Source organism: Eumetopias jubatus, unplaced genomic scaffold (assembly GCF_037043125.1).
Source record: "Eumetopias jubatus isolate StellerSeaLion01/CBP00866 unplaced genomic scaffold, mEumJub1_p1.0 scaffold_16, whole genome shotgun sequence".
NCBI lineage: Eukaryota > Metazoa > Chordata > Mammalia > Carnivora > Otariidae > Eumetopias > Eumetopias jubatus.
In genome coordinates this window covers 36063872-36088592 of record NW_028274822.1, presented here as the reverse complement: position 1 = coordinate 36088592, position 24721 = coordinate 36063872, and the positions used below count along the sequence as shown (strand labels likewise).

The 24721-nt window shown below is 37.2% G+C and overlaps 1 protein-coding gene across 2 annotated transcripts in view; it reads left to right on the top strand.

Moving 5' to 3' along the window:
* Positions 1-24721, top strand: part of KIAA1328 (KIAA1328 ortholog) — a 362056-nt gene that overhangs the window by 297762 nt on the left and 39573 nt on the right. For both annotated transcript variants that reach the window (XM_028098399.2, XM_088019426.1), the window contains 2 exons: positions 5656-5834; positions 21402-21510. In XM_028098399.2, coding sequence (XP_027954200.2) covers positions 5656-5834; positions 21402-21510 — 288 coding nt within the window. The remainder of the gene's footprint in view (positions 1-5655; positions 5835-21401; positions 21511-24721) is intronic.

Genomic DNA, 24721 nt, shown 5'->3' with positions numbered 1-24721 from the left:
CTATTATAGAAATTGGCAAACATTCTAAAATTTATATGGAAATATGAAGGGCCCAGAATCGCAAAAACAATCTTTGCTATTTTAGATGAATTGAAAGACTTGTGAACCTAATTTGTGGTGTTAATTAAAATTATATAATCAAGACAGGTTGGTATTCACATTAACATAGATAAATAGGTCAGTGGAACAGAATAGAGTCCAGAAATAGACCCAAACAGTCATATGTTCAATTGCTTTTTGACAAAAGTATCAAGCAAGTCTATGGAAAAAGGAGTCTTCGAAAAAAATAATACTGGATATACTGGATATAGAATATGGAAAAAAATGAACCTTGATTCCTACTTTACATCATACCCCAAAACAAATTTGATCATATGGTGTTAGAGCCTGATCCACAGAGGAGGGCAGCTTGGCACAGAATATCAGAGCTTGCGCAGGGTGGGACTTGAACCTTGACCAGTATGCTGCACCCTCCCAATAAAATCCTAACCCAGGATCAAGCTCTCAGGCTGCTTTCTCTGCTTTTACATCTGTGCACCTGAGCCTTGACACAAATTTATTATTTCTAACTGTTAGGCCTTCAACATTGCAGGACAGTTTCTCCCTTGTTCTTGGTCATTTCTATCTTGAATTCCCTCAATACTCCAAATCTTCACTTCTCTCCTCAATACCCATTTCTTTCACTCACAGGAATGAATTTACCTCCTCCTTCACCAAGAACATTGAAAATGAAGTATGTACTTCCTCAACTCTGTCTCCACCCCACCACCCTAAAGTCAGCCAGCCAAGTAGCAAAACACTATAGAGTTATGGATCCAAATGCTTTCTTGAAATATCTTCCCAAATGTTTCATAAGTACCTGAGGCTACATTTAATTTCTCCCACATTCCCAATCCTTCCTCTTTGTATTGTTTATGCCCCCATAATTCTGCCAGTCATTCCCACTACCTTTTCCCTTCACTTTTCACATTCAAACACTCTCCAGGTTCTACCAATTTTAAATCCTAAATATGGTTTTTAAACCAACTCTCTTCATTTCATATGACTGCTTCTCCATCCCAGACCTTTATCAGCTCTCCTCAGAGCTGTTTCCGCAGCCTTCAGACTCATCCAGCTTCTCATAGTCCCTTTTCTAAGTGGCACCGTTCCGGGAGAGTTTTTTATAAATTCAAGTTGAATTATGCCATTTCCCCCTTAGAACCTTCCAGTGACTCTGCCTTGCCTACAAAATAGAGCTCAAGCCCCTTTATAGGAGAAACCAAACCTTTCATGAAGTAACGTGTCCCTGTCTCTCCTGCCTTACCTTCACTTCTCAAAATATATGATATTTTTCTTGTTTGTATATTTGCTCATAGTGTTTTTTCTGCTTAGAACATCCTTCCATCCTTCCTTATCCCCTGCTTATCCTCCAAGATTTAGTTTGAATGCTTCCAGAATTTCCCCTCAGTAATACAGATAGGTGCCCTGCCTTTGTGTTCCCATTAACACCCTGTGTATCCTGAATCATAGCATGTATCATACAGTTTTAAAAATGATCTGTTTTTGGGTGTCTGGGTGGCTCAGATGGTTAAGCGTCTGCCTTCGGCTCAGGTCATGATCCCAGGGTCCTGGGATGGAGTCCCGCATCGGGCTCCCTACTCCTTGGGAGCCTGCTTCTCCCTCTGCCTCTCTCTCTCTCTCTCTCTCTGTCTCTGTCTCTCATGAATAAATAAATAAAAATCTTAAAATAAATAAATAAATAAAAATTAAAAAAATAAAAATAAAAATGATCTGTTTCAGGAGTACCTGGGTGGCTCAGTCGGTTAAGTGGCCAACTCTTTATTTCGGCTCAGGTCAGGATCTCAGGGTCATGAGATCGAGCCCTGCATCAGGCTCCGTACTCAGAGCAGAGTCTGCTTGAGGATTCTCTTTCCCTCACCCTCTGCCCCTCCCCCGCTAAAATAAAGAAATAAATCTTTTTTAAAAATTATCTGTTTCGGGGCGCCTGGGTGGCTCAGTCATTAAGCATCTGCCTTCGGCTCAGATCATGATTCTAGGGTCCTGGGATCGAGCCCTGCCTCGGGCTCCCTGCTCAGCGGGAAGCCTGCTTCTCCCTCTGCCACTCCTCCTGTTTGTGTTCCCTCTCTTGCTGTGTCTCTCTCTGTCAAATAAACAAATAAAATCTTTAAAAAAAAAATAAAAAATTATCTGTTTCAGTGTCTCTTTCCACCACGAAAATCACTTGAGAACAGGAACAGGTCTTGCTCATGTTTGTATGCTTAGCACCTAGCATATATAATGTACTCAATAAATATTTATTTTTTATGTTTGCCCACTCTGACCCCATAGCACGTTACCAGGCCTATAGAGTATGTCTTCAATAAATATCTGATGAATATACAAAGGAATTATTGATTTAGTAATTTATTGAACAGGTACAAGGAAACGAGAATTTGAGATAACTGATAGTTTTCATATAAGTGACTGAGAGAATGGCGATGTCATTAAATGAGAATGGAAGCCTGAAGAAACTAGTTTCAAGATAAATATAATGCAATTGCTTTCCCAGGAGTTACTTTGGGAGGTATGACAAGACATCCCTTCACAGCTTTCTGGCAGATACTGGATCAGGTCAGCAGTTTTAAAGAGCACTGGGGGCTAGATGAATCTATTTAGAAATCATAATTGAAAATACAATGATGTGGCAAGAATCACTAAGAAAGTGCTAAATGGGGGGGGAGAAGAAAGCAAAGGACAGAATCTTGAGGAATGTCTGCATTTAAGGGGAAGGAAGTAGAGGGGTTCCCAGTAAAAGAATCTGAGTAGAAGCCTCCTAAAACTAGAAAACCAATCCTGATGATATATTATGAAGTCCAAGATAAACAGTTGTAAAAAAAGGAGTCAACTGTTGTGAAGTGATCTAGTAAAAAGACTGTTGAAAGAGAAAAAGCCACCAGATTTGTTCTTTGAAAAACAGTTTTAATAGGCATGTCTTTTAAAATCGATTATTGTTTTCTAAAAGTTTGGCAGACAAGGGAAAGAGAGAGGAGATGGTAATGTAAAGGTGATGGTAAAAGGTTTGTTTTTTAATTTAAAAAGTACATGCCTATTAGAAGAAATGGAAACATTCAGAAGTATATAAATTAAATTATAAAAGCTATTCCCTCCCTCACTCTATTTCTGCTTCTTCTCAGGTTTGGTATGCATTCATCCAGAACTTTAAAAATATTTGTTATGTATTTTTGTTTTTACAAAAATAAGGTCATGTTATACATTCTATTATTGCAAATTGCTTGCCTGCTTGCTTGCTTTCTTTCTCTCTGTCTCTTTTCCTTTCCTTCCTTCCTTCCTTATTAGTATGTCATGAAGTTTCTCCACAATAGTGTAGAGAACTACCTCATTCTTTTTAGTGACTGAATAGCGTTCCTTATAATGGTTGTGTCAGTTTCTTTTCTTTACTCATTCTTCTCTTGAATATTTGCCTTCAGTTTTCCCCTGTTACAAATAATTCTGCAATGACTGTCCTTGAACAAATCTTCTCATGCTGTTGTTAACGTAATTCCATAGGATAACTTCTTAAAAGCAGAATTGTTAGGAGGTAGGTGCATTTTTATTTTGTGTTGACAAATCACTCATCAGAAGGCTATACCAGTTTGCAGTTCCTCTAGTAATGTATTACAGTGCTCTTGTCCCTGCACCCTACCCTCACTGACGCAGAGCATTACACTTTCCCACTTAAGGGAAGAGTTCCTGGTTTTAGGCTTAGGTTTTGATTTTTAAAGAAAAGTCTGATCTTGTTCATAATCCTAGGAAAGAATCCAGTTGAGAGGAGGAGTTTGTAAATTATAAGAAAAGGAGATAATTGACAGACCATAATCACAGAGGGCATAGGTCAGTAATATCAAGAATATGAAAAAAGGTGTGATTTTCTTCTGAGACATTAACAGAGGAATAGTAGATAGGTAAAGATGGAAATAAGAAATTTTTTGTAGTCATCTTTATTTTAAAGAAATTAGAAGCCAAGTCCCTTGTTGAGATAGAGATTGGGTTTATTTGAGAGAGAGAGCAAGCACGGGAGCACAAGCACTCTCTCTCTCTCAAATAAATAAAATCTTTAAAATGGGGGCACCTGGGTGGCTCAGTCGGTTAAGTGTCTGACTCTTGATTTGCACTCAGGTTGTGATCTCAGGGTCATGGGATCAATCAAGCCCCACTGTGGGCTCCATGCTCTGTGGGGAGTCTGCTTGGGATTCTTTCTTTCCCTCTCCCTCTGCCCCTCCCCAGCCCCCAACTCACACATGCTCTCTCTCTCTCTCTCTAAAAAGAAAGAAAGAAAGAACAAGCAGAGATGTAGTCCTTGGATTTGCCTGCATCTGGAGCTTCTGGGTTAAAGTAAATTTATCTTACATTCAAAGTGAGGTAGTTTTATTCTCTTACTTTTCCTGTCCCATGAATAGAAGTTATATGAGCTAAGATATACATCCACTGGTGAGACTACATGGGTAAGTGATCCCTGAGTTCTGGTAAAAAAAATTTTAAGAGTATAAATTTAATACACTGCATTATGCCCATATAAAGCCATACTGTTAATAGTTTTTGTTTCTCTACATCATTCCTAACATAAAGCCATTTAATTTCTTGGTTTTTATTAGTAAATTATTACATGAGCAAACATTATTAAAAATTCTGATCAACATAAACCAGAAGCCCAATGACTTGGATGGGTTTACATGATTTGAATCCTGGTCAAGAGTCCACTGAGATTAATAATACTCTGTCAACTTATTCTTATCCAGAGATTACCTCTGCTTCTGGGGGGTTTAAACATCTTAATATTTAGACTCCACTTTTTGGGTAAATGTTTTCTCTCTCTCTCTTTTTTTTTTTTTTCACTTTAACTCTCACATTGTTTTGGGGCATGGTGAAGACAAAACCAAAGTGTCATGAGTTTGTAGTGAATTTAAATTTAAAGGAAGAGGCTGGTAGAATAGTAAGGAACATACATCATTGGGACGCTTCTCCCTAAAAAATAAAATGTTATAAGAGGAAATGTGCTAATGGTGGGAACACAGTTTATTAGAAAGAAAAACATATGTACATGTGTTTATTTTCATTAAAATGCCTTTTACTCCATACTTGCTTTGTTGACTTTATAATGAAATTATGTGAGGACAGAGACCGGTTATTCCAGGTGCACCATTGTACTGCTCTGTACATACTCTGGGAACATAATAAATACTGTAACAATTGAAAATGAGAAACACAAATGCATTTTGAAGCAAATTGGTGATATTTTAATCCCTAATGTTCAATTTTAGTACTTGGAAACATTTTAGTTATGCAAGTCTTGTTTTAGCATACTTTTTATTTCTATAGATATTCTGGTTCTTAGTCATACTCTGTGGCTTTATTAGCAGCTTCATGGGTCTGAGTCTCATTTCCCCAACTCCAAGTATTGGAGGATAAAGACCATTTCTTCTCTAAAATTATTGTGGCAAAATACAAAATAGACCTTCGGTAAATTATTCAAATTATACTTCAATAAAACAATAAGAAAAAGAAAGTTATTACTGCCAATGAATTGCATTTCAACCATGCTGAATTTATATGCCTTTATGTGATCATGCACCCCCCCATCTATGCTCTCTACAGCTAATTCATGTTTATTCTTTTCAGTTTATTGAAGTCAAAATGTGATGGCTGGCTGCTGGGAGGATCATCATCCATCAAAAAGTACCAAGAGTCCACGAACAGCAATGAGACTAGAAGGGAGAAGACAGTTGGGTTTCCATCACATACAGAAGATGATACCCTATGGACATGTCAAAAGAAAGATACATATCGACCCCAAAGAGGTAAGCTTAGTATCTATAAGTAGCAAAAGGAGAAGCTGTTCCAGGGCCAGTGGGTGCTGGTGGGTGCCAGCCATGAACTCCAGATGATTTCTACAACCCTGAACAAGAGTTAAGTATATTACCAACTGACATGTGTCTGCAAGGCCACAGGTGGCACATCTGCTAGATCACTGAATTGCATCAGCATTTCTCTTAGAATACTCTTAGAAAAAACTGTCCGATTTGTCCCTCTTTGCAAGCAGCAAACCGTAAGCCTGATTTAACAGTAAGTATGGTTATAGGCATAGAATAATGTTCAAAGTGAGTAAAGAGGACAGGAAATTGAATGTAAATTTCTGCTGGGAGAGTAAACTCTAACAACTACAGTTAATTCTCAATTAACTAGAAATATGGGAAGGGTAAAGGAGAGGTCATAGACAATTCTACATTGTAGCTAAAACAAAATTTCATAAGCCTGAAACATACATTGCCCAGCAGCCTTTTAAGTGCCAGTAATTCTTCCTACTTTAGATGTCTCAGATTTTTTTTTAAAAGATTGTATTTTTAAGTAAACTCTACACCCACCGTGGGGGCTGAACTCACAACCTTGAGATCAAGTCGCATGCTCCACCAACTGAGCCAGCCAGGCACCCAGATGTCACAGATATTTTAGAAGAAAATCAATTATAAAATAACTGTGTGAAATGTTGAGCGAAGTAGTCAAAATTTAATTGTGTTTCCTGATTTTTTCTGGAGTGGCTTATGGCTTCACCTCTCCTAAAAATTACCAAGGGAACGATTTCACAGCAGAATGCAGCAGGTCTGAGCTTCCTGGTACAGAGAGAGGTACAGGCAAGAAAGGGCCACAAAAAGTCCTGGAGCCCCCTCTGCACACACCTCTTCCCCAGATACCTCTTACCTGCTTACAACCATTAACTCTGACTTCCTTCTTTTTTTTTTTTTTTTTAATTTAAATTTTAGGTAGTTAAATATAGTGCAGTGTGGCTGGTTTCTGGAGTAGAATTCAGTGCTTCATCACTTCCATACAAGCCCCAGGGCTCCTCACAACAAGTGCCCTCCTTAATGCCCATCACTGAGCTAGTCCATCCCCCACCCCTTCCCTCCATCAATCCCATTTGTTCTCTCTCCTTTCTTTTTTTTTAAGGTTTTATTTATTTATTTGACAGAGAGAGACACAGCGAGGGAGGGAACACAAGCAGGGGGAGTGGGAGAGGGAGAAGCAGGCCTCCCGCGGAGCAGGGAGCCCCGACCCTGGGATCATGACCTGAGCCGAAGGCAGACGCTTAACGACTGAGCCACCCAGGCGCCTCTGTTCTCTCTCCTTAAGAGTCACTTACAGCTTGTTCACCTCTCTCCTTCCTCCCCCTCTCATATGTTCGTCTGTTTTCTTTCTTAAATTCCACACGAGTGAGATCATATGGTATTTGTTTTTCTCTGACTGACTTATTTCACTTCACATAATACACTCTAGTTCCATCCACATATTTACCTCCTTTTTTACTGGGCTGGCACCTGCCCACCTCTGGTATTAAGCAACCAACTTTTCCTAATCTCTCTAGCCACTCTTACATTTATTTGTTTGAAAAATGGGCAGATCTTGTATACCACACTCTCATCACCTGCCACCTTTGACTTGATTTTTGGTTTTAACTATGATTAATCTAGAAATTGTTTAATCTTCTTCCAAATAATTAAGAGATGATAATTAGTCCAAGATTCAGAAGAGAAACTATCCACATCTTGAAAAGCAAGTATATTTTATTTGACATAAGGCAGAAGTTCTGCAGATCTCCATTGCATCAGGACAACTTAAAACAACTTTTGTCTTTGTAGACTTTGCTACCAGATACAAAAATGAGATTGAAGAGACTTCATCGCTGAGATAGAATCTTATTTATTTTCTCTGTTAGTCCTTCAGAGATGGGAAACTCGTATTCTCGTCTTAGTCATTGCACTTTGGAGAACAGAGAACCAACCAAAACTGGTGTGTGTGTGTGGTGGTTACACTGCAAGTCTTAACATAGTTTTCTGTTAACTTGTCAACAAATTTGTGTTGTGTGCCAGCACTAAAGTAAAATGGCAAAATGAGAAAAATAGAGTGTAACAGCAAAGGGACAAATAACTTGTGTTATTGGTTAAGACCACCGCCACATTAGAAGGCTGCAGTTGAAAAGGCACTTTGAGAAAGGTACCATCAGGCCAGCCCTTACAGTGGTGGAGGTTAATCTCTCCCAGGCCCAGCTACGGAAGCTATAAGCCTGGAAAGGGCTTGTGTCCAAAAAAAATCAATTTCTAATTTGAAACAAAATCATTTTTGACTAACAGGGGTTCAGAATCCATTACTTTTTGCTGTATAGTCTGCTGACATTTCAGCACTTTCTGTTGTACACAATGAATCCTACTAGTCATTTTATAATGTTGCTATACCAATCAATTTAACCAAGACAAAGCTGTTACAATTCTGCAAAGTTTTCAGGAACAGTTTTCACTCACAGTTTTATTTTTTTCATTAGCTTTTTCCCTTTTTTTTGTTGGTTTTTTTTGTTTTTTGTTTTTTGGTGGGGAAAGGTTGTAGTGTTGCAGTGGAAAAAAAATAGAAACTTTTTCATTTTTTTAAGAGAGTTTTGTTTTAAGGTGTCACAGGAATTAACTTTTCTTTTTCTACTTATAAGAAAGATTGTCATGTAAGGGGTGCCTGGGTGGCTCAGTTGGTTAAGTGTCCAACTCTTGATGTCAGCTCAGGTCATGATCCTCAGGATCATGAGATCGAGCCCTACGTCAAGCTCTGTGCTGAGCATGGAGCCTGCTTAAGATTCTTTCTCTGTCTGTCCGAACTCTGCCCCTCCCAGCCCCATTCACGCACTTGCACTCCCTCTGTCCCTCTCTAAAAAAAAAAAAAAAAAAAGACTGTCATATATTTTTCTCTTCTTTTATTCTGATATGGAGCCATGGCCAAATTACAGTCTAACTGATCATTGAGGAGCTGAAGTTGCCCCTCTGAGTCATTCTACTCATTGCAGAGCTGCTATGCACGGATTACAGAACAGAGCAGTTGCTGCATGGGCATTTACGGTGATGCCCAGACAGATGGGACATGGGCTTTACAAGTGGCTGCGAGGGGTTTGGACACTCTGTTTATCATAAGGCCAGTGGCCTAGCACTAATTGCCTCAGTCACACTGCTTGGTTTAGTGTCTCCTTAATTGCGTTCCCTTCTTTAGTGTGTCTAAATTTTTTAACATACTTTTCTTCTTTGTTTCTTTTGTTGTCTTTAATCATTAAGTACCACATAGGATGTTTACTGCAGGACCATTAATCTTTATTATCAGTCTCTTATTCCTCTACCTTTTCTGTCCTCCTCACCATTCTATCAACTTTATTAATACTAATTATATAAAGAAAGACCTGATTCTTGTCTCAAGAAACAACCTTGGGATCACAACCACATGTACAGTATTGTCAGAATTATACTTAAAATATAAATTGTTTTTCAGTCATCAGTGCTTGGAATATTCTATTTTAGTTGCCTTTATTGAGCTATGTGGAACAAGGAGACATTACTTAGGAAAATCTAAACTTGAGTCAAGAACTTTTAAGCCAAAGGCACAAATCTGGAAACACACGCTGTTCGTTCCTCTTTTTTCCTCCCTACTCAGCAGCGTTTTTTGTTTGTTTGTTTTTCTCTTCCAGCTTGCCTCGAACCACCCTTTTCTTATCAATCACTGATTCCCTTTCATAAGAGCCCTGGAAGCTGAGGGCGTTTTTCTTCTGTGATGCTGACAGGCTAGCAGAGGCCATGAGGCCACTGAACAGACATGTTCCAGAATCGAAATGTTAGACCTCAGGGCTTGGTATTGCCCATTTCTAAGTGAGGCTTGAAAGCCATCCCAAAGCCCCCTGCTACATTTAGAGCTATGCCTGTTTGTTCCTTCTCCATGGATCTCTGAGTCTTCTTAAAACTTCAAGAGAGGCTGAACCTAAAGTAATTTGTATTTAACTGGTGGTATTGACCATGCCCTCCATTTTGTCTTTGGGCTTTTTTAGGCTATATAATATACAGCAGCTATCACTGGTTGATGGCCTCTGAGGCGCTCCCAAACTCATTTTTCTTTTACTGGAAGAGGATTATTATAGACTCATCTGAAAAGAGAAATAATCCTTGAAGCTCCTAGTTGTTCCTCTAAATAAGCCTGTACTTGCAATGATGTGAATGTTCTTTGTAGTCCATGATGGATTAATATAGGTGGCACGATTAAAGAAATAAACAAGTTGGAGTATCCAAAGTTCAGAAGCCATTTCTGCTTTGCCTCTAAAGAACACTTTCTTATGTTTCTTTTATTATTAACATCATCATCATTATTGTAGGTTTAATCATTAGAAAAGGTATCACAAGATATTACTTCTGATTCCCAGAAGTCTGAGCTAAAAGATTTATTAAAAATTGATGCCTTTATCAACAGAACACAGAAGACAAGCAGGGTATAGGGCTATGAATAAACCCAGACACGTAGATTAAATTGTCCTACTCAGTCCCTTTTAAAAAGGAATTCAAATGCGAGAGACCAGCATTAAGAGTTGAGGTTGCTGTTTATGAAATATTGTCACTTAAACCAGAAGCTCTACATTTCCTATTCTCTATGATAGAAGTATCTCAAAATACTATATAATTTACTTATTTTTTATATTTTATATATTCTCCCACTATAATATGAATACTCTGTATTTTACTGTTGCATCCCCATAAGAACATTGCTTAACATGTAGTAGGTACTCATCATATATTTGTTGAATGAATTAGTTTAACACAATAGATAGACAGATATCTTTGCCCCATTTCCAAGCCTTAAAGATCTAATCAGACCTTTTGACCTCAGTACCTACAGTGATTAAGAAGTATATATGCTTGAAATAACCGTTAAAACTCAAAAAAAAAAAAAGAAGTATATATGCTTGTCCCTTCAAAGTCCTTATGGTGACTGATTGGCAGAGTCAAAGAGATATCAGTAGAGTGCGGTCTTAAAAACAGCACTGCCATGGGACGCCTGGGTGGCTCAGTCAGTTAAGTGGCTGCCTTCAGCCTGGGTCATGATCCCAGAGTCCTGGGATCGAGTCCCACGTCAGGCTCCTTGCTCAGCGGGGAGCCTGCTTCTCCCTTTCTCTCCCTCTGCTTGTGCTCTCTCTGTCAAATAAATAAAAATCTTTAAAAAAAAAAAAAAAGCACTGCCTTGAGAATCAAGAAAACTGTAGGGTTTTTAAATTTTTCTTTTATTCTGATTCAGATTTAATTTACATACAGTAAAACTGCATAGGTCTCAAATGTACATTTTGATAAACTTTGACAATTATATATACTCATACAATTAAGATATAGTACATTTCCATTCTTCATGAAAGCTCACTCATCTTCCTTTCTAGTCATTCCCTCCCGAGGCCTCTCTCCTGTGTTTGCACATGGCTGCCTTCTGTAGCCTTACGTGGCCTTTTTGCTATGAGCATACATTCCTGGTGTGTCTCTCTCCCCCCACCCTTTTTTTTTTTTAAGATTTTATTTATTTATTTGAGAGAGAGAGCATGAGCTGGAGGGAAGAAGGAGAGAGAATCTGAAGCAGACTCTGCACTGAGCTCAGAGTCCGATGCGGGGCTCGATCTCATGACCAAGAGATCCTGACCCAAACCAAAAGTCCACTGCTGAACCCATGGAGCCACCCAGGCACCCCCTGTCTCTCTCTTCTTTTAAGGACAGAGGATCATATTGGATTAAAGGCCACCTGTATGACCTCATTTAGCCTTAATTACCTCTTTAAATGTCCTATCTCCAAATACAGGCACATTCTGAGGTGTACTGAAGGTTAGGATTTTAACACATGAATTTGGGCGGGTGGGGGAGCACAATTCAGTCCATAACAACTACTTTTTTCCCAAGTCTTTATGCTTTTTATTTCTTTTATTATCTCATTATACTGCCTAGGACTTCTATTACAATGTAGAATAAAATGGTAAAAGTGAACTTCCATAAGGAAGTCCTGATCTCATAGGGAAAGCTGTCTTCCACCATTTAGTATGATTTTAGCTGTAGGTTTTTTGTAAATGCTCTTTATCAGGTTAAGAAAGTTCCCTCATTTGCTGAGAATCTTTATCATAATGAGTGTTGAATTTCATCAAGTCTTTTTTGTGTACCTATTGAGATGACCATGCATTTTCTTTTTTATTCTGTTAATTTGATAAAATTACACTGATTGGGAGATATTGGTGTGTAATACCTTTCTTTGGTAATGACCTTGTCAGGGTTTGGCAACAGAGTTATGCTGTGTCATAAATAAGTCAGGAGGATGTCAGCAGATAGGGACTTCCAGAGCCCCCCCGCCCCAACCCCCAGAAATACTGAAAGTACTGGCAAAACTGCCAGAATCAGCCTTATCAGAACTCTGAAAAATAGTGAAAGATTGATAAGAATCAAGCAAATGCTTAGCCAATATAAAGTCCATTGAAACATGGTAGGAGAACTTTGTGAAATTTTAAGTTAGCCTTGTCCCATCCCCATCCCCAGCATGGCAGCATTCTTGAAGATGGCATTCTGAGTTCCACATATGAGCACCTGGTCCCAGAGGAGGCAGAACAGATCTTGTTTTCAAGGAATTGTGTTTGTCTCTTTTTACCTGTCTATTTCCTAAAGGATTGACACAGGGTTTTTCCTAAGCCTGACCTTTCTCAGGACAGAGAAGCAACTACATGTAGAACATTGTTTGCAAACATTAAAAACCAAATGAATACACCACTGCTGCCTGAAGTAAAAAGGTAATAGTTGAGCCAAACAATAGACACTCAAAAGCCAACAAATTAGGCAACCATAGATGAAATGGACAAATTCCTAAAAAATACACAAACTACCAAAACTGACTCAAGAAAGATAAGAAATCTGAATAGACCCAAACAAGTAAAGTGATTAAGTCAGCAATCAAAAACCTCCCAAAAAAGACAAGCCCAGGACTTGAAGGAGATGGCTTCACTGGTGAATTCTACCAAACATTTAAAGAATTAACATGAATCCTTCGGGAACACTTACAAAAAAAATAGAAGAAGGAACACTTCTTCACTCATTTCAGGCATTACTCTGATGCCAAAGCCAGACAAAGACATCACAAGAAAACTACACACCAAAATCACTTGTGAATATAGATGAAAATCTCCTCAATAAAATACTAACAAAACTGAATGCAGCAACATATTAAAAGAATTACATACCAAGTAGGATTTAGCCCAGGAATGCAAAGGTAGTTTAATATACAAAAACCAATCAGTACAATATATCACATATCAATAGAATGAAGGGGAAGGACGCCTGGCTGATGCAGTCAGTAGAGCATGCAACTCATGATCTCAGGGTCATGAGTTCAAGCACCACACTGGGTGTGGAGCCTACTTTAAAAAAAAAAAAATAGAATGATGGGGGGAAAAAACATCAACCCGACACAGAAAAAACATTTGACAAAATCCAACACTCTTTCATGATAAAAACAATCAATAAAGTGGGAATAGAAGGAAACTTCCTCAACATGGTAAAGAGCATATATGAAAAACCCACAGCTAATATTATATTCAGTTGTAAAAGATGGAAAGTTTACCCCCTAAGATCAGGAACAAGACAAGTATCCCTGCTTTTGCCACTTCTATTCAACCCTGTGCTGGAAGTTCTAGCCAGAGCAGTTAGACAAGAAAAAGAAATAAAACATATCCACATTGGAAAGGAAAAAGTTAAATTATTTTAGCAGACAATATGATTTTATATATAGAAAATCCTAGAGGATACACAAAAATCCCTTAGAGCTAACAAACGAATTCAGCAAAGTGGCAGGATAAAATTCAATACTCAAAATTATCACTTATATTTCTATATACTAGTAATGAACTACTGAAAAGGAAATTTTAAAAAACAATTCCAATCATAATGCATCAAAACAATACAATACCTAGCAGTAAATTAAACCAAGAGTGTAAGAGTTGTACACTCAACAGTACAAAACATTGCTGAAACAAATTGAAGAAGACCTAAATAAGTGGAAAGACATTTTGTGTTCATGGATTTGAGGACTTAAATATGGTTAAGATGTCAGTACTCCCCAAAGTGATCTACAGATTGAATGCAGTCTTTGTCAAATTTCCAATGTCATTTTTGCAGAAATGGAAAAACCAATTCCAAAATTCATGCAGAATTACAAGGGTCCCCAAATAGTTAACATAATGTTGAAAAGAGGAGCAAAGTTGAAGTCATCATACTTCCCATCTTCAAAATTTACTACAAAGCTATAGTAATCAAAACTATACTGAGGTTAAACCTATACCTGGCATGAGGTTATATACATATATAGAGAGAGATCAACGGAATAGAATTGAGAATCAAGAAATAAACCCATACATCTCTGGCCATTTGATTTTCAGCAGGGGTGCCAAGATAATTCAACAAATGAATAGTCTTTTCAACAAATGGTGCTGGGACAACTGGATATCCACATGCAAAAAAATGAAGTTGGATTCTTCATTTATATACCTCATACCATACACAAAAATTAATTCAAAATTAATCAAAGAGCTAAAAATAAGAATGAAATCTGTAAAACTCTTAGGTAAAAACATCCTTGTAAATCTTCATGCTCATAGATTAGACAGTGGCTTCTTAGATATGACAACAAGAGCACAAGCAATCAAAGAAAAAATAGATAAATTGTACTTAATTTTTTAATTGTGTCAAAGAACACTGTCTATAGAATGTAAAGATGCCCCACAAAATGGGATAAAAATTTGTAGATCCTATATCTCTTAATGGTTTAGTATCCAGGATATATAAAGAACTTTTACAACTCAATAACAAAGACAAACAACTCAATTAAAACCTGGGCCAAGGGCTTGAATAGATACTTCTCTTAAGAAGATATTCAAATGGCTAATAAGCATATGAAAAAATGTGCAACATCACTAATTATTAGGGAAATCCAAATCAAAACCACAGTGAGACACTGCTTCATACTCACTATGATTATTATAATTTAAAAATGGAAAATTACAAGGTGGAGAGGATGTGGAGAAATCAGAACCCTCATACATTGCTGGTGGGAATTTAAAATAATAGAGCCACCATGGAAAACAGTTTGGTAATTCTTCAATAAGTTAAACATAGAACTACTATATGACCCAACAGTTGTACTCAGAGGTGTATATTCAAAATAATTGACAACAGGTGTTTAAATATATTTTGTATGCAAATATTCATAGCAGCTCTATTCACAATACCCAAAAGATGGGAACAACCCAAATGCCCATCAACAGATGAATGGATAAACAAAATGCAGTATATCCATATGATGGAATATAATTTAACTGTAAGAAGGAATGAAGTTCTGGTATGTGCTACAGCATAAATGAACTTTGAAAACATTATGCTAGTGGCATCTGGGTGGCTCAGTCAGTTAATGTTTGACTCTTGATCTCAGGGTCAAGAGTTCAAGCCCTGCATTGGACTCCATGCTGGGCATGGAGTCTACTTGAGATTAAAAAAGAAAAGAAAAAATTATGCTAATTGGAAGACACGAGACACAAAAGGCCACATGTTGTATGATTGTATTCATATGAAATATCCAGAATAGACAAAGCAGATTTATGGTCACCAGGGACTTCGGAGAGGAAAATGGAGAATGACTGCTTAATTTTACAGGGTTTTTGTCTGAAGTGATGAAAGAGGTCTGGAACTAGATAGTGTGATGGTTGCACAACATTGTGAATGTACCTAATACTAACAAATTGTATACATTAAAATGGTTAAAATGGTAAATGTGTATTTTACCACAATTTTTAAAAAATAAATGAGGTAGGATTTTTTCTCTCCTCTGTTTTCTGAAAGAGTTTGTGTAAGATTGGTATTTTTCTTCCTTACATGTTTTATAGAATCCACCATTGAAACATCTATCTTGGAGTTGTTGCTTTTGTTGTTAGTGTTGATGGTGATGGTATGTGTGTGTATGAGTTTTCTTATTTTGGATTTTATTTTTCTTTAACAGATACTGGACTATTCAGATTTGTCATTTCTTTTTGTGTTCAATTTTGCTAAATTTTGCTTTTCATGGGATTTGCTCATTTCATCTAAGTTGTTGGCTTTATTGGTGTAAAATTGTTGTTCATAACATGCCTTTTCCTTAATGGCCTTAACATCTGTAGTGATATCCCTCTTTCATTCCTGATATTGGTAATTTTTAATTTTCTCTCTTGATCAGCTTTGCTAGGGGGTAATCAGTTTTACTGTTTTTTTAAAGAAAAAAAAAACAGCCTTTGCTTTTTGTTTATTTTTATCTATTATGTGCTTGTTTTCTATTCCATTGATTCTTGTTCTTATTTTTATTACTTACTTTGTACTAATTTGGATTTAATTAGCTCTTTTTCCCTAGCTTCTTAAATTGAAAACTGAGATCAATGATTTTAAATCTTTCTTCTTTTCTAAGTATGTAAAACTGTAAGTTTCTCTCTAAGCATTTCTTTAGCTGCCTCCCACAAATTATGATAGGTTGTATTGTCATTATCATTCTTGTGTTAGCAAGACTAAAGCACCAGGAATGCTTGTCTGCTGATCAGAGTGTAAATTTATACAACCACTTTGGAAAACAGTTTTGCATTATTTATTGAAGATAAAGAACAAATACCCCATATCTAAGAGATTCCATTTCTAAGTATATATACTAGAGAGAATTAACTTAAAATATGTTCATAGCAGCTATATGTAGTTGGGTAGGCTAAACTATGGTAACAAATAGAAAAAATAGCAACGGCTTAAGGAGCAAGAAGTTTCTTCCAAGATCACCTTGAGTATTAAAATAACACAGAGGTTAGCAAACTTTATTCTTGGCCTAATCTGGCCCGCTGCTTGTTTTAATGAAGTTTTATTAGAATACAGCGATTTCCATTTTTTATGTATTGTCTGTGGTTGCTTTCATACTACAACAACAGAGTTGAATAGTTGCAACAGAAGCTCAATGGCCCACAAAGCCTAGTATATTTACTAAGTGGCCCTTTACAGGAAGCAGTTGGCCCTGCCATAACAGGTCAGCAAGAAGGAGGAAGGTATAGAGTACATGTGGAAGGTTTTTATAGGATAGGCCTGAAATGGCACGTGTAACATCCACTAGTTTTCTACTCAACCACACATAATTATAAGGGGAATTGGGAAATATAATCTAGCTGGTGCTCCGAACAGAGGGAATTTTGGTGAATAACTGGCAGCCTCTGCCACAGCAAGTGTTCTTCATAATAACCCCAAACCAGAAATACTCTAAATATCCATCAATAGAATGGATAAAAACTCAAAAATGCATACAGTGGGACCCTATGTAGCAAAGAAAACAAACTGCAGCTACATAAATCATCAACACAGATAAATCTCATGGACATAATATTGAGCAAAAGAAGTCTTCAAAAGAATATATATAGTATATTTCTATTTTTATAAAGTTCAAACACAGCAAAACTAAGTCACAGTTTTGGGATACATTCATATATGGTAAAACTATAAAGAATGGAAAGGGAATAGTTATGAGAATAGTAGCAGTTCCTGGAGGTGAGAAGAGGCTGTGATCAGGGATGGACATTGATGCTTCCAGGGGGCATTGCTGCCAGTACTTCATTTCTTGATCTACAAAAGTGGTATACTAGTATTTTCTTTATAATTTATTCTTTATGCTAAACTGCATGTATAATATAACTGAGTGACTTTTAAAATGCAAAATAAAACAAAGGGCCCAGAAACAGAGTTTTTCCTAAACGTTGAACTCTAAGAAGTTATGTTATCATGAGATGTTGACTGATGGATGGGCAGACGTAGACCCAGCTTTATATAAATAGGATATGCTCCATTATGTTTAATTTCATCTATGTATGCAAAAATATATGTATGTGTTTATTTACATAAATATATTCAAACATATTTATACAACTTATCACCCTCATGGATAATACTCTTATCAGCACTTTTTTTTAAAGATATATTTATTTTAGAGAGAGAGAGTGCATGAGCAGGGGGAGGGGTAGGAGGAAAGGGAGAGAGAGAATCTTGAGCATACTCCCCACTGAGCATGGAGCCTGATGTGGGGCTCAACCACACAACCCTAAGGTCATTAGCTGAGCTGAAACCAAGAGTCGGATGCTTAACCAACTGAGCCACCCAGGCACCACATGCGCTTTTACTTTTAAAATGCATATGTTGTCTTTGTGTATGTGTGTAAGTATATGTGTGTGTGTGTAAATAGATATGTAGTTTTATGAATATGCATAACTATGTAATTGTTGGTACACTTAATATGAAATCAGATTTTGTAGAAGGAATGAGTATAATTAAAAGCTGATATATAGCTTTCCAGAAACTTAATAAGGAATAGCACTTAGAGAATTAAGAAAAAGGAATAAACTTGTCCTATGTCTTAGACCAATCATTCTTAAGTTTTTGGGGGTCTCATACCTTTTTAGAATTTGATGAAAGTGATGGCCCCTTTCCTTAAAGAGTGAACAGACACATATACACACATCATTGTGCCTGCAATTATGAGGGAGTCACACATTCATGAAGTATATCCATAGATTCCATAGGAGTCCCTGGACCCTCTGTTAAAATTACTTTAAATTGTCCCCATCAAATGTCAGTTATCTCAACTAAACTTTTGATAGAAGTATCAGAACAGAATAAATAAGACTATTGTTCAGGTCTTCTATAATAGTGATTGCAGAGATAATTATATTCTTTCACTACCAGGCATTTCTTCCTCCCTCCCCTTACCCACAAATCCCTCTCAGTTGTTTCAACTCCTATTTGCACATTTTAATTTCCCCTCACACCACCCAATACTCTACCCAGACAGTTATAGTAGTAATGAGCTGCTTTACCTGCCTCCGTTCTCTCTGTCCCACTCTCTTCCAAATTCTGCCACAGAAGTAATCTCTCCAAAAACCAGTTTGTTTTTTTATTCTTTAATTGTGTTTGTTGCTGCTATGTTTTATTTTTGAGGCCAACTAGCACAATGTTTAAGATTAGTTTGCAGTACAAATTCAAAACCCAGCCTTGTTCTTACTAGTTGTGTGATATTGGACATGCTGCCTTACCTTTCACAGTTTCCACTTCCTTATCTATAAAATGAGGACAATAATATAATTTAAGGACTGTTGGAAGGAATAATGAGATAATGCATGTAAAGTGATTTAAAGTGATTAACAAGGTACAAGGACATAATGATGCTCAATAAATATTTCCTGAATACGTTAAATATTTAGCCTTGAGGTTTTTAATTTAATGCTTTTGCTAATTCCATGCTCCTTATTCCCTCCTATCAAAATACCACCTCCTGCATCAAATCTTTAATCCTACAGCCATACGTGATCTCTCCCACTTCTTAATCCCTCAGACTTTTTGTACTCTTTATTACGAGGGATAGCCTAATGGTAAAACTCTGGGATCAGATTATCTGGACATGAATATTGGCTCCATCACTTACTAACTTTGTGGGCTTGGGCAGGTCATGTAAGTCCCTTATGGCTTATTTTGCCTATCTATAAATGAGATATAAAAATAGTATCTATTACAAAGGGTTTTTATGAGGATAAATATAATTTCTAGAAATGGCAAAACTAGAGAGAGAGAGCTAGAGGAGGGATAGGAACAAAACAGACAGGGAGAAGGGGCTGGCCACAAATGAGCATGAGGGAACTTTTGGGAGTGAGGAGATATTCTAAAACCAGATTGTAAAAAGAAATGTCAATCCCATGACAAATTTTTTTAATTATTTATTTGAGAGAGAGAGCGTGCACACAGCAGGAGGGGTAGAGGGAGAGGGTGAGGGAAAGGATCTCAAGCAAACTCCTCACTGAGCACGGAGCCCTACGCAGGGCTCGATCTCACAACCCTGAGATTGTAACCTGAGCTGAAACCAAGAGTCAGACGCTCAAATGATTGAGCCACCCGGGCGCCCCATTTATAACAAATATTTTTAAAACTGGGTTGTGGCCATGCTGTAAGCTATATAAATTTACTACTATTTATCAAACTGTATGCTTAAGATGGTTAAATTTTATGGTATCCAAATTATAATGAAGCTGTTTTTAAAAAAGATTAATGGTATATGGCAGAGTCCTAGAACAATACCAGGCACATACTAAACATACCATATCTGTTAGCTGTTGTCACCTTATATTGCATTGGGTTATTTATGATTCTTTACCAGATTGTTCAGAGTATCTCATATTCTTACTCTCCCATCTTCTTTACCCTCCCCTAAACTAACTCTGAGCTTAATCCTGACACCAGCCCTTGCCCATCATTAGGTACTTGGTAAATATTTACTGACTGATGCACTGTATGTACTGATGGAGTTTATGTCTCGTATGAAAATATACTGGTTTGGGTTCAGGCTCCCACAGGTTTGTGTGAACAAAGAGGACTGAATTGTGCATTTAGGTGGCTGGTCTTTTACATCTCTACATAACAGAGAACAGTCAGCATTGAGCATAGCTTTTGAACACCAAGGATCATGGTGACTGTTTTGATGCTACTCCCTGTACATAGAAGACTCTTGCTTTCTCTGGGCCTGATTTTCTCTGGTAACACCGAGAAGAGGTGCCATTCCCAGAATTAGCATACTATATTCTTGGCATTTGAGGATCTGGTATTTCCAACACACCAAAGCTGTCTTCATGTTATTTAAATAGTTACACTTTCCTCAAAGAAAGAGTAAATCTTCCCAAATAATTTCGTTAAGGAGCCTGGACAATAGTTTTCCAGGAACCAGAAGAAAATCGTGGATGAAATTCTGACAGTCTTCCAAGAAAAAGACAGGGATGTTTTGTGTTGTTTGGGAAATAATATTAAGAAGGAAAAGGAGAGGGAGAAAATTATTGTTATTAGAAATAATAATAATAGAAAACAAACAAAAACAAAAAATCTTTCTGCCCACGCCATCTTATTTAGCACTCCAGAGGAGAAAAATAATTATTAGCTGAACATTGCTTGTTAGAAAGGAACAGAGACCAAATCAGCCCTGGAAGGTGGGCATCTCTTCCAATCAGACACTTGTTTTAAGCCCAGTGTACAGTTCTTTGAAAGGAACATTCAAGATTTATGTCTGCTCTGAAAGTTTTAGGGGTAAGAGCAGTTTAACTTGGGGACTTCGGAGGTACAAAGTGCTGGACTCAGAAGAAAGATCTTTTCTTAGAATGGTTAAAGGGAACAAAATAAAGTAATCTACCTTCTTGGGCATTTTCACAGTAAACTCAAATCAGCAGGAAGATGACAGGCCATCGCATTTAAAAACAAAATCACTAGCCAGTCTGTTATTGCACAGAAGTACTTTTTTAAAACAAGATACTGTGGATCTCTGATGTTTACAATATCAAAACAACCCACTCAGTTTTCCAGCTGCCGTTGTTTCATTTTGGAGGGAAAAAAATAGCTTAGGGATTTTTGGAATGTCTAATATATTGCTCAGAATGGACTTTTCCATTTCCTTTTATTGAATGCCCAAATTAATTCCTTTTATTATTCATACAGGAACAGTGGCAGGCGTTAGAAAAGATGCATCCACATCTCCTATGACAACAGGAAGCCAAAAGGAACTTGTAATCACAAACCCATCAGTATTGCAGCATGACACTTCCAGGTAAGCCTCTGGGACTCTGGTTTAACATTCTTTAAATAAGAGCGTTTGGGGGGCAGGGAGTCATTTAATAAGGAGTGGAAAAGTCTTGACAATTCTTAATAGCTGTTAAGAGAGAGGCCTTATTTGGAAGCATCTAGATTTGGCCAGGTTGATCTCATGGAGCCCTTTCCTTTACACATGCCCCGCCTTAATTGAAACTGGTAATTGGCAAGAATTTACAGAGAAACACAAAGCTAATCCTATTTTTCATCAGAAAATGTGCATAGCAGCAGGTCTTTCCCAATTTGTCACAGAATTGTTATACACTTGGACTTTAACTAATTGAATTAATTGATACTGAAAATTATAGTGGGTTTTGTATTACGGTTTTAAAGGACTGTCAGCATTTACTGATAACAGAGAATTTGAAGAGTTAAGAATTTGATCAGCCTTTTCTGGAGTCAGGAAGAGAAATACATTATTAAAATTTTTTCACATCCAATAAGCCACCCCCCTATTATGCATTTAAGGCTGAATATATAAACAGCAACACCAAATGGGCCTAGTTTCAGCTTCCTTGGGAATGTGCTTCTTTGAGCACTTAAATTCCCAGCATCTTATCAGATGAATGTAGATTTTAAGACTTAATTTTAATTATAAAGAACTTTTGGGAAATAACTCTTAACACAGAGGACAATAATGACTGCCATCTGTTAGGCACCTACTATGTGTCCACCCTTTGTATGGACTATCTGATTTAATCTTCATCAAAGCCTTATGAAGTGGTACTACTATCATCCTCATTTCCAAAATTAGAGAACTAAGAGATTGAGTGACTTGCCTAAGGTTGCATAGCTAATAAGAGGTAGAACTAGTGTTTCAGACTCCAAAGCCCATTTTCTTAAATACTATAATAGTTAACAATGACAACCTCCTTATTTTGAAGGTGACCCACAATCAAAAGAAAATTTAACTAGCTTACCACATTCTTTGTCCATTACTCCTTTCTTTTATTTTTAATGCTGCCCTTATTAGCATTTTCCAAATACCCATATTGAGCTGTCGTTCTGAACTGTTGAGGGGGGCTCCCTCCTTGGACCACTCAGCATTGTGGCTGAATGCTTGTGCTCAAGGAGGATCCATCCCAGTCACCTTGAGGGCTTCCTCTGGAGAAGTTACAGGTAAAGAGGAGAAATGATCTGGATTTTCACTCTTAGTGAATTTTCCTATTGAAGATTAAAGTGAGATCTTTAACGCTACTTTAATGTGTTTTTGATGATTGCATTTCAGTTTAGAGAGAAGCATGAAAAAGAATAAAATGTTTCCCCAGTAAGAGTTTTGTAGAACATTCTCAGCACACATTTTCTGAATGGACCATATCAACTTAGTACAGTTTTACAAGCCCAGGTTAAAATTGCTGTGAAGACTCATATTTACGGACCTTAAAAAAGGGATTCTGTATCTGTTGGTTCTTAATACTGCAAATCAGCTAAATATAGATTCTCAGAGGTTTCCTAAATAATGAGTACTTGGCTAAATAAAACAATGTGTAACACACTGGGTTTCATCCTTAGAAGTGCATGATGGCATATTATAGGTCTATTATACAAAATGCAGAGTTGAAAAAAAGATTCAGTACTATGAAAATCAGTTATCAGGAGGGCACAGTGGTTGCTTTCCAGATTTCAGAATCAGGATTATTTGAATTATTTTTATTTCAAAGTGTAGAAAAGGCATTTTTTATAGACTACTTTTCAGTTACATGAAAACTCTTAATGCAAGACAAAACTCTGTTTATTCTTCATCCCAACAAACCTTTGAACATACTGAGAATAAGAGTAAAAGCCTATCCACCCTATATTCCAAGAATTTTCCAAACTTGCAAAAGAGGATGGGGGTGAGACAGATGCTGGTAGGAAACAGGTTTTCCTTTGTTCTCTGAAAAGCGCTAACACCTAGAAGAGTCCCATATTGTCCCACGTGCAGGTGATAAAACCAGGCGTGGCAAAGTCATCTTTCTCATTCACAATGTGGGTTGTTAATTGTTCTCTCTGCTGCCTGTCAATATAATGTGAAATTTTCATTCCCCATTCAAGATGGGAAAAGTTGTGGCTGAAAATGTTAACATTTGCATTTTTATTTGTTGATTTATTTAAAGGACAGCCTCTCCTGCAGCAATCCATCACTTGGTGACACCCAAATATGAATAATGTATTGTAGACTTGTGGTTACAATGTGTAATAAGTGCTAGAGACAGTAAAGGAATGTTAACTATGTTGCAAATGTAATATTTATTGACTCATAAAGTTTATTGCTTTGGAGGTTCAGTAATACTGACCATAGGACATTAATATCACTTATCCTGATTTTAGCTGGGCACCTTTATATGTAGAAATATTCATCTATCTCATGTTAACAAAATAAATATGTAATTTATAGCACAAGCAAAGAGGGCTTTCTAGTTTTCTGTGCTGAGAGCTGCAGTGCTTCTTTCTCTTCATTCACGTCCAGCCTCCAGCATTGATCACACACCCCTGAGCTGTCCAAGAGAGTAAGCACAATGGTCATGTTGGTACAAGAGGGTGGAGCTGCCGAACCAGACAGAGCCATGCATTTCTGCTTGGCTGGAACAGGCAACACCTTCCAAACCCACTTCACCTGGGGCTTTTCTCCCTGTCATTCTGAACACCTGGTGGATAGGTGCACCTTTGATCAGAAAATTCAACAAATACTTCTCCTGCCATGACGCTGAGTCAGAGTTTACAGATTCTACTGGATCCTCTGGTCTCCAGGGTGAAACGAGAGCTGGTCAGGTTACCAATTAATTTGTTATGAGGACCATTGTTACTGATAATTAACTCTTCTGTACCTTCCAGAATTAGGTATGTCCATTGCCAGCAATAAAGATCATACAGGAAATATCTGACACCCAAAGCAAAAGAAGTCATGTTAATTAGCAACCATCAGCTGTAATTGTCATCCCCATTAAGATGCAGAATTATGTATTTCTTCGTTATAAATAACCTTTCTAATTGTACTTGATGTATGCCAATTTAATCAAAAAGTATACTTGTAACAGACCGATATTTGCATTAATGTAGCTTTGGATCTTCAAATCTTTTATTTCAAATTTGGGGAGAAAAAGCATATTACAGCTGTATCTCCTTTATATGTGGGTATCTTTTTCTACCCAGGTATGGAGATCTAATACATTCTATATTAAAATGAAGAC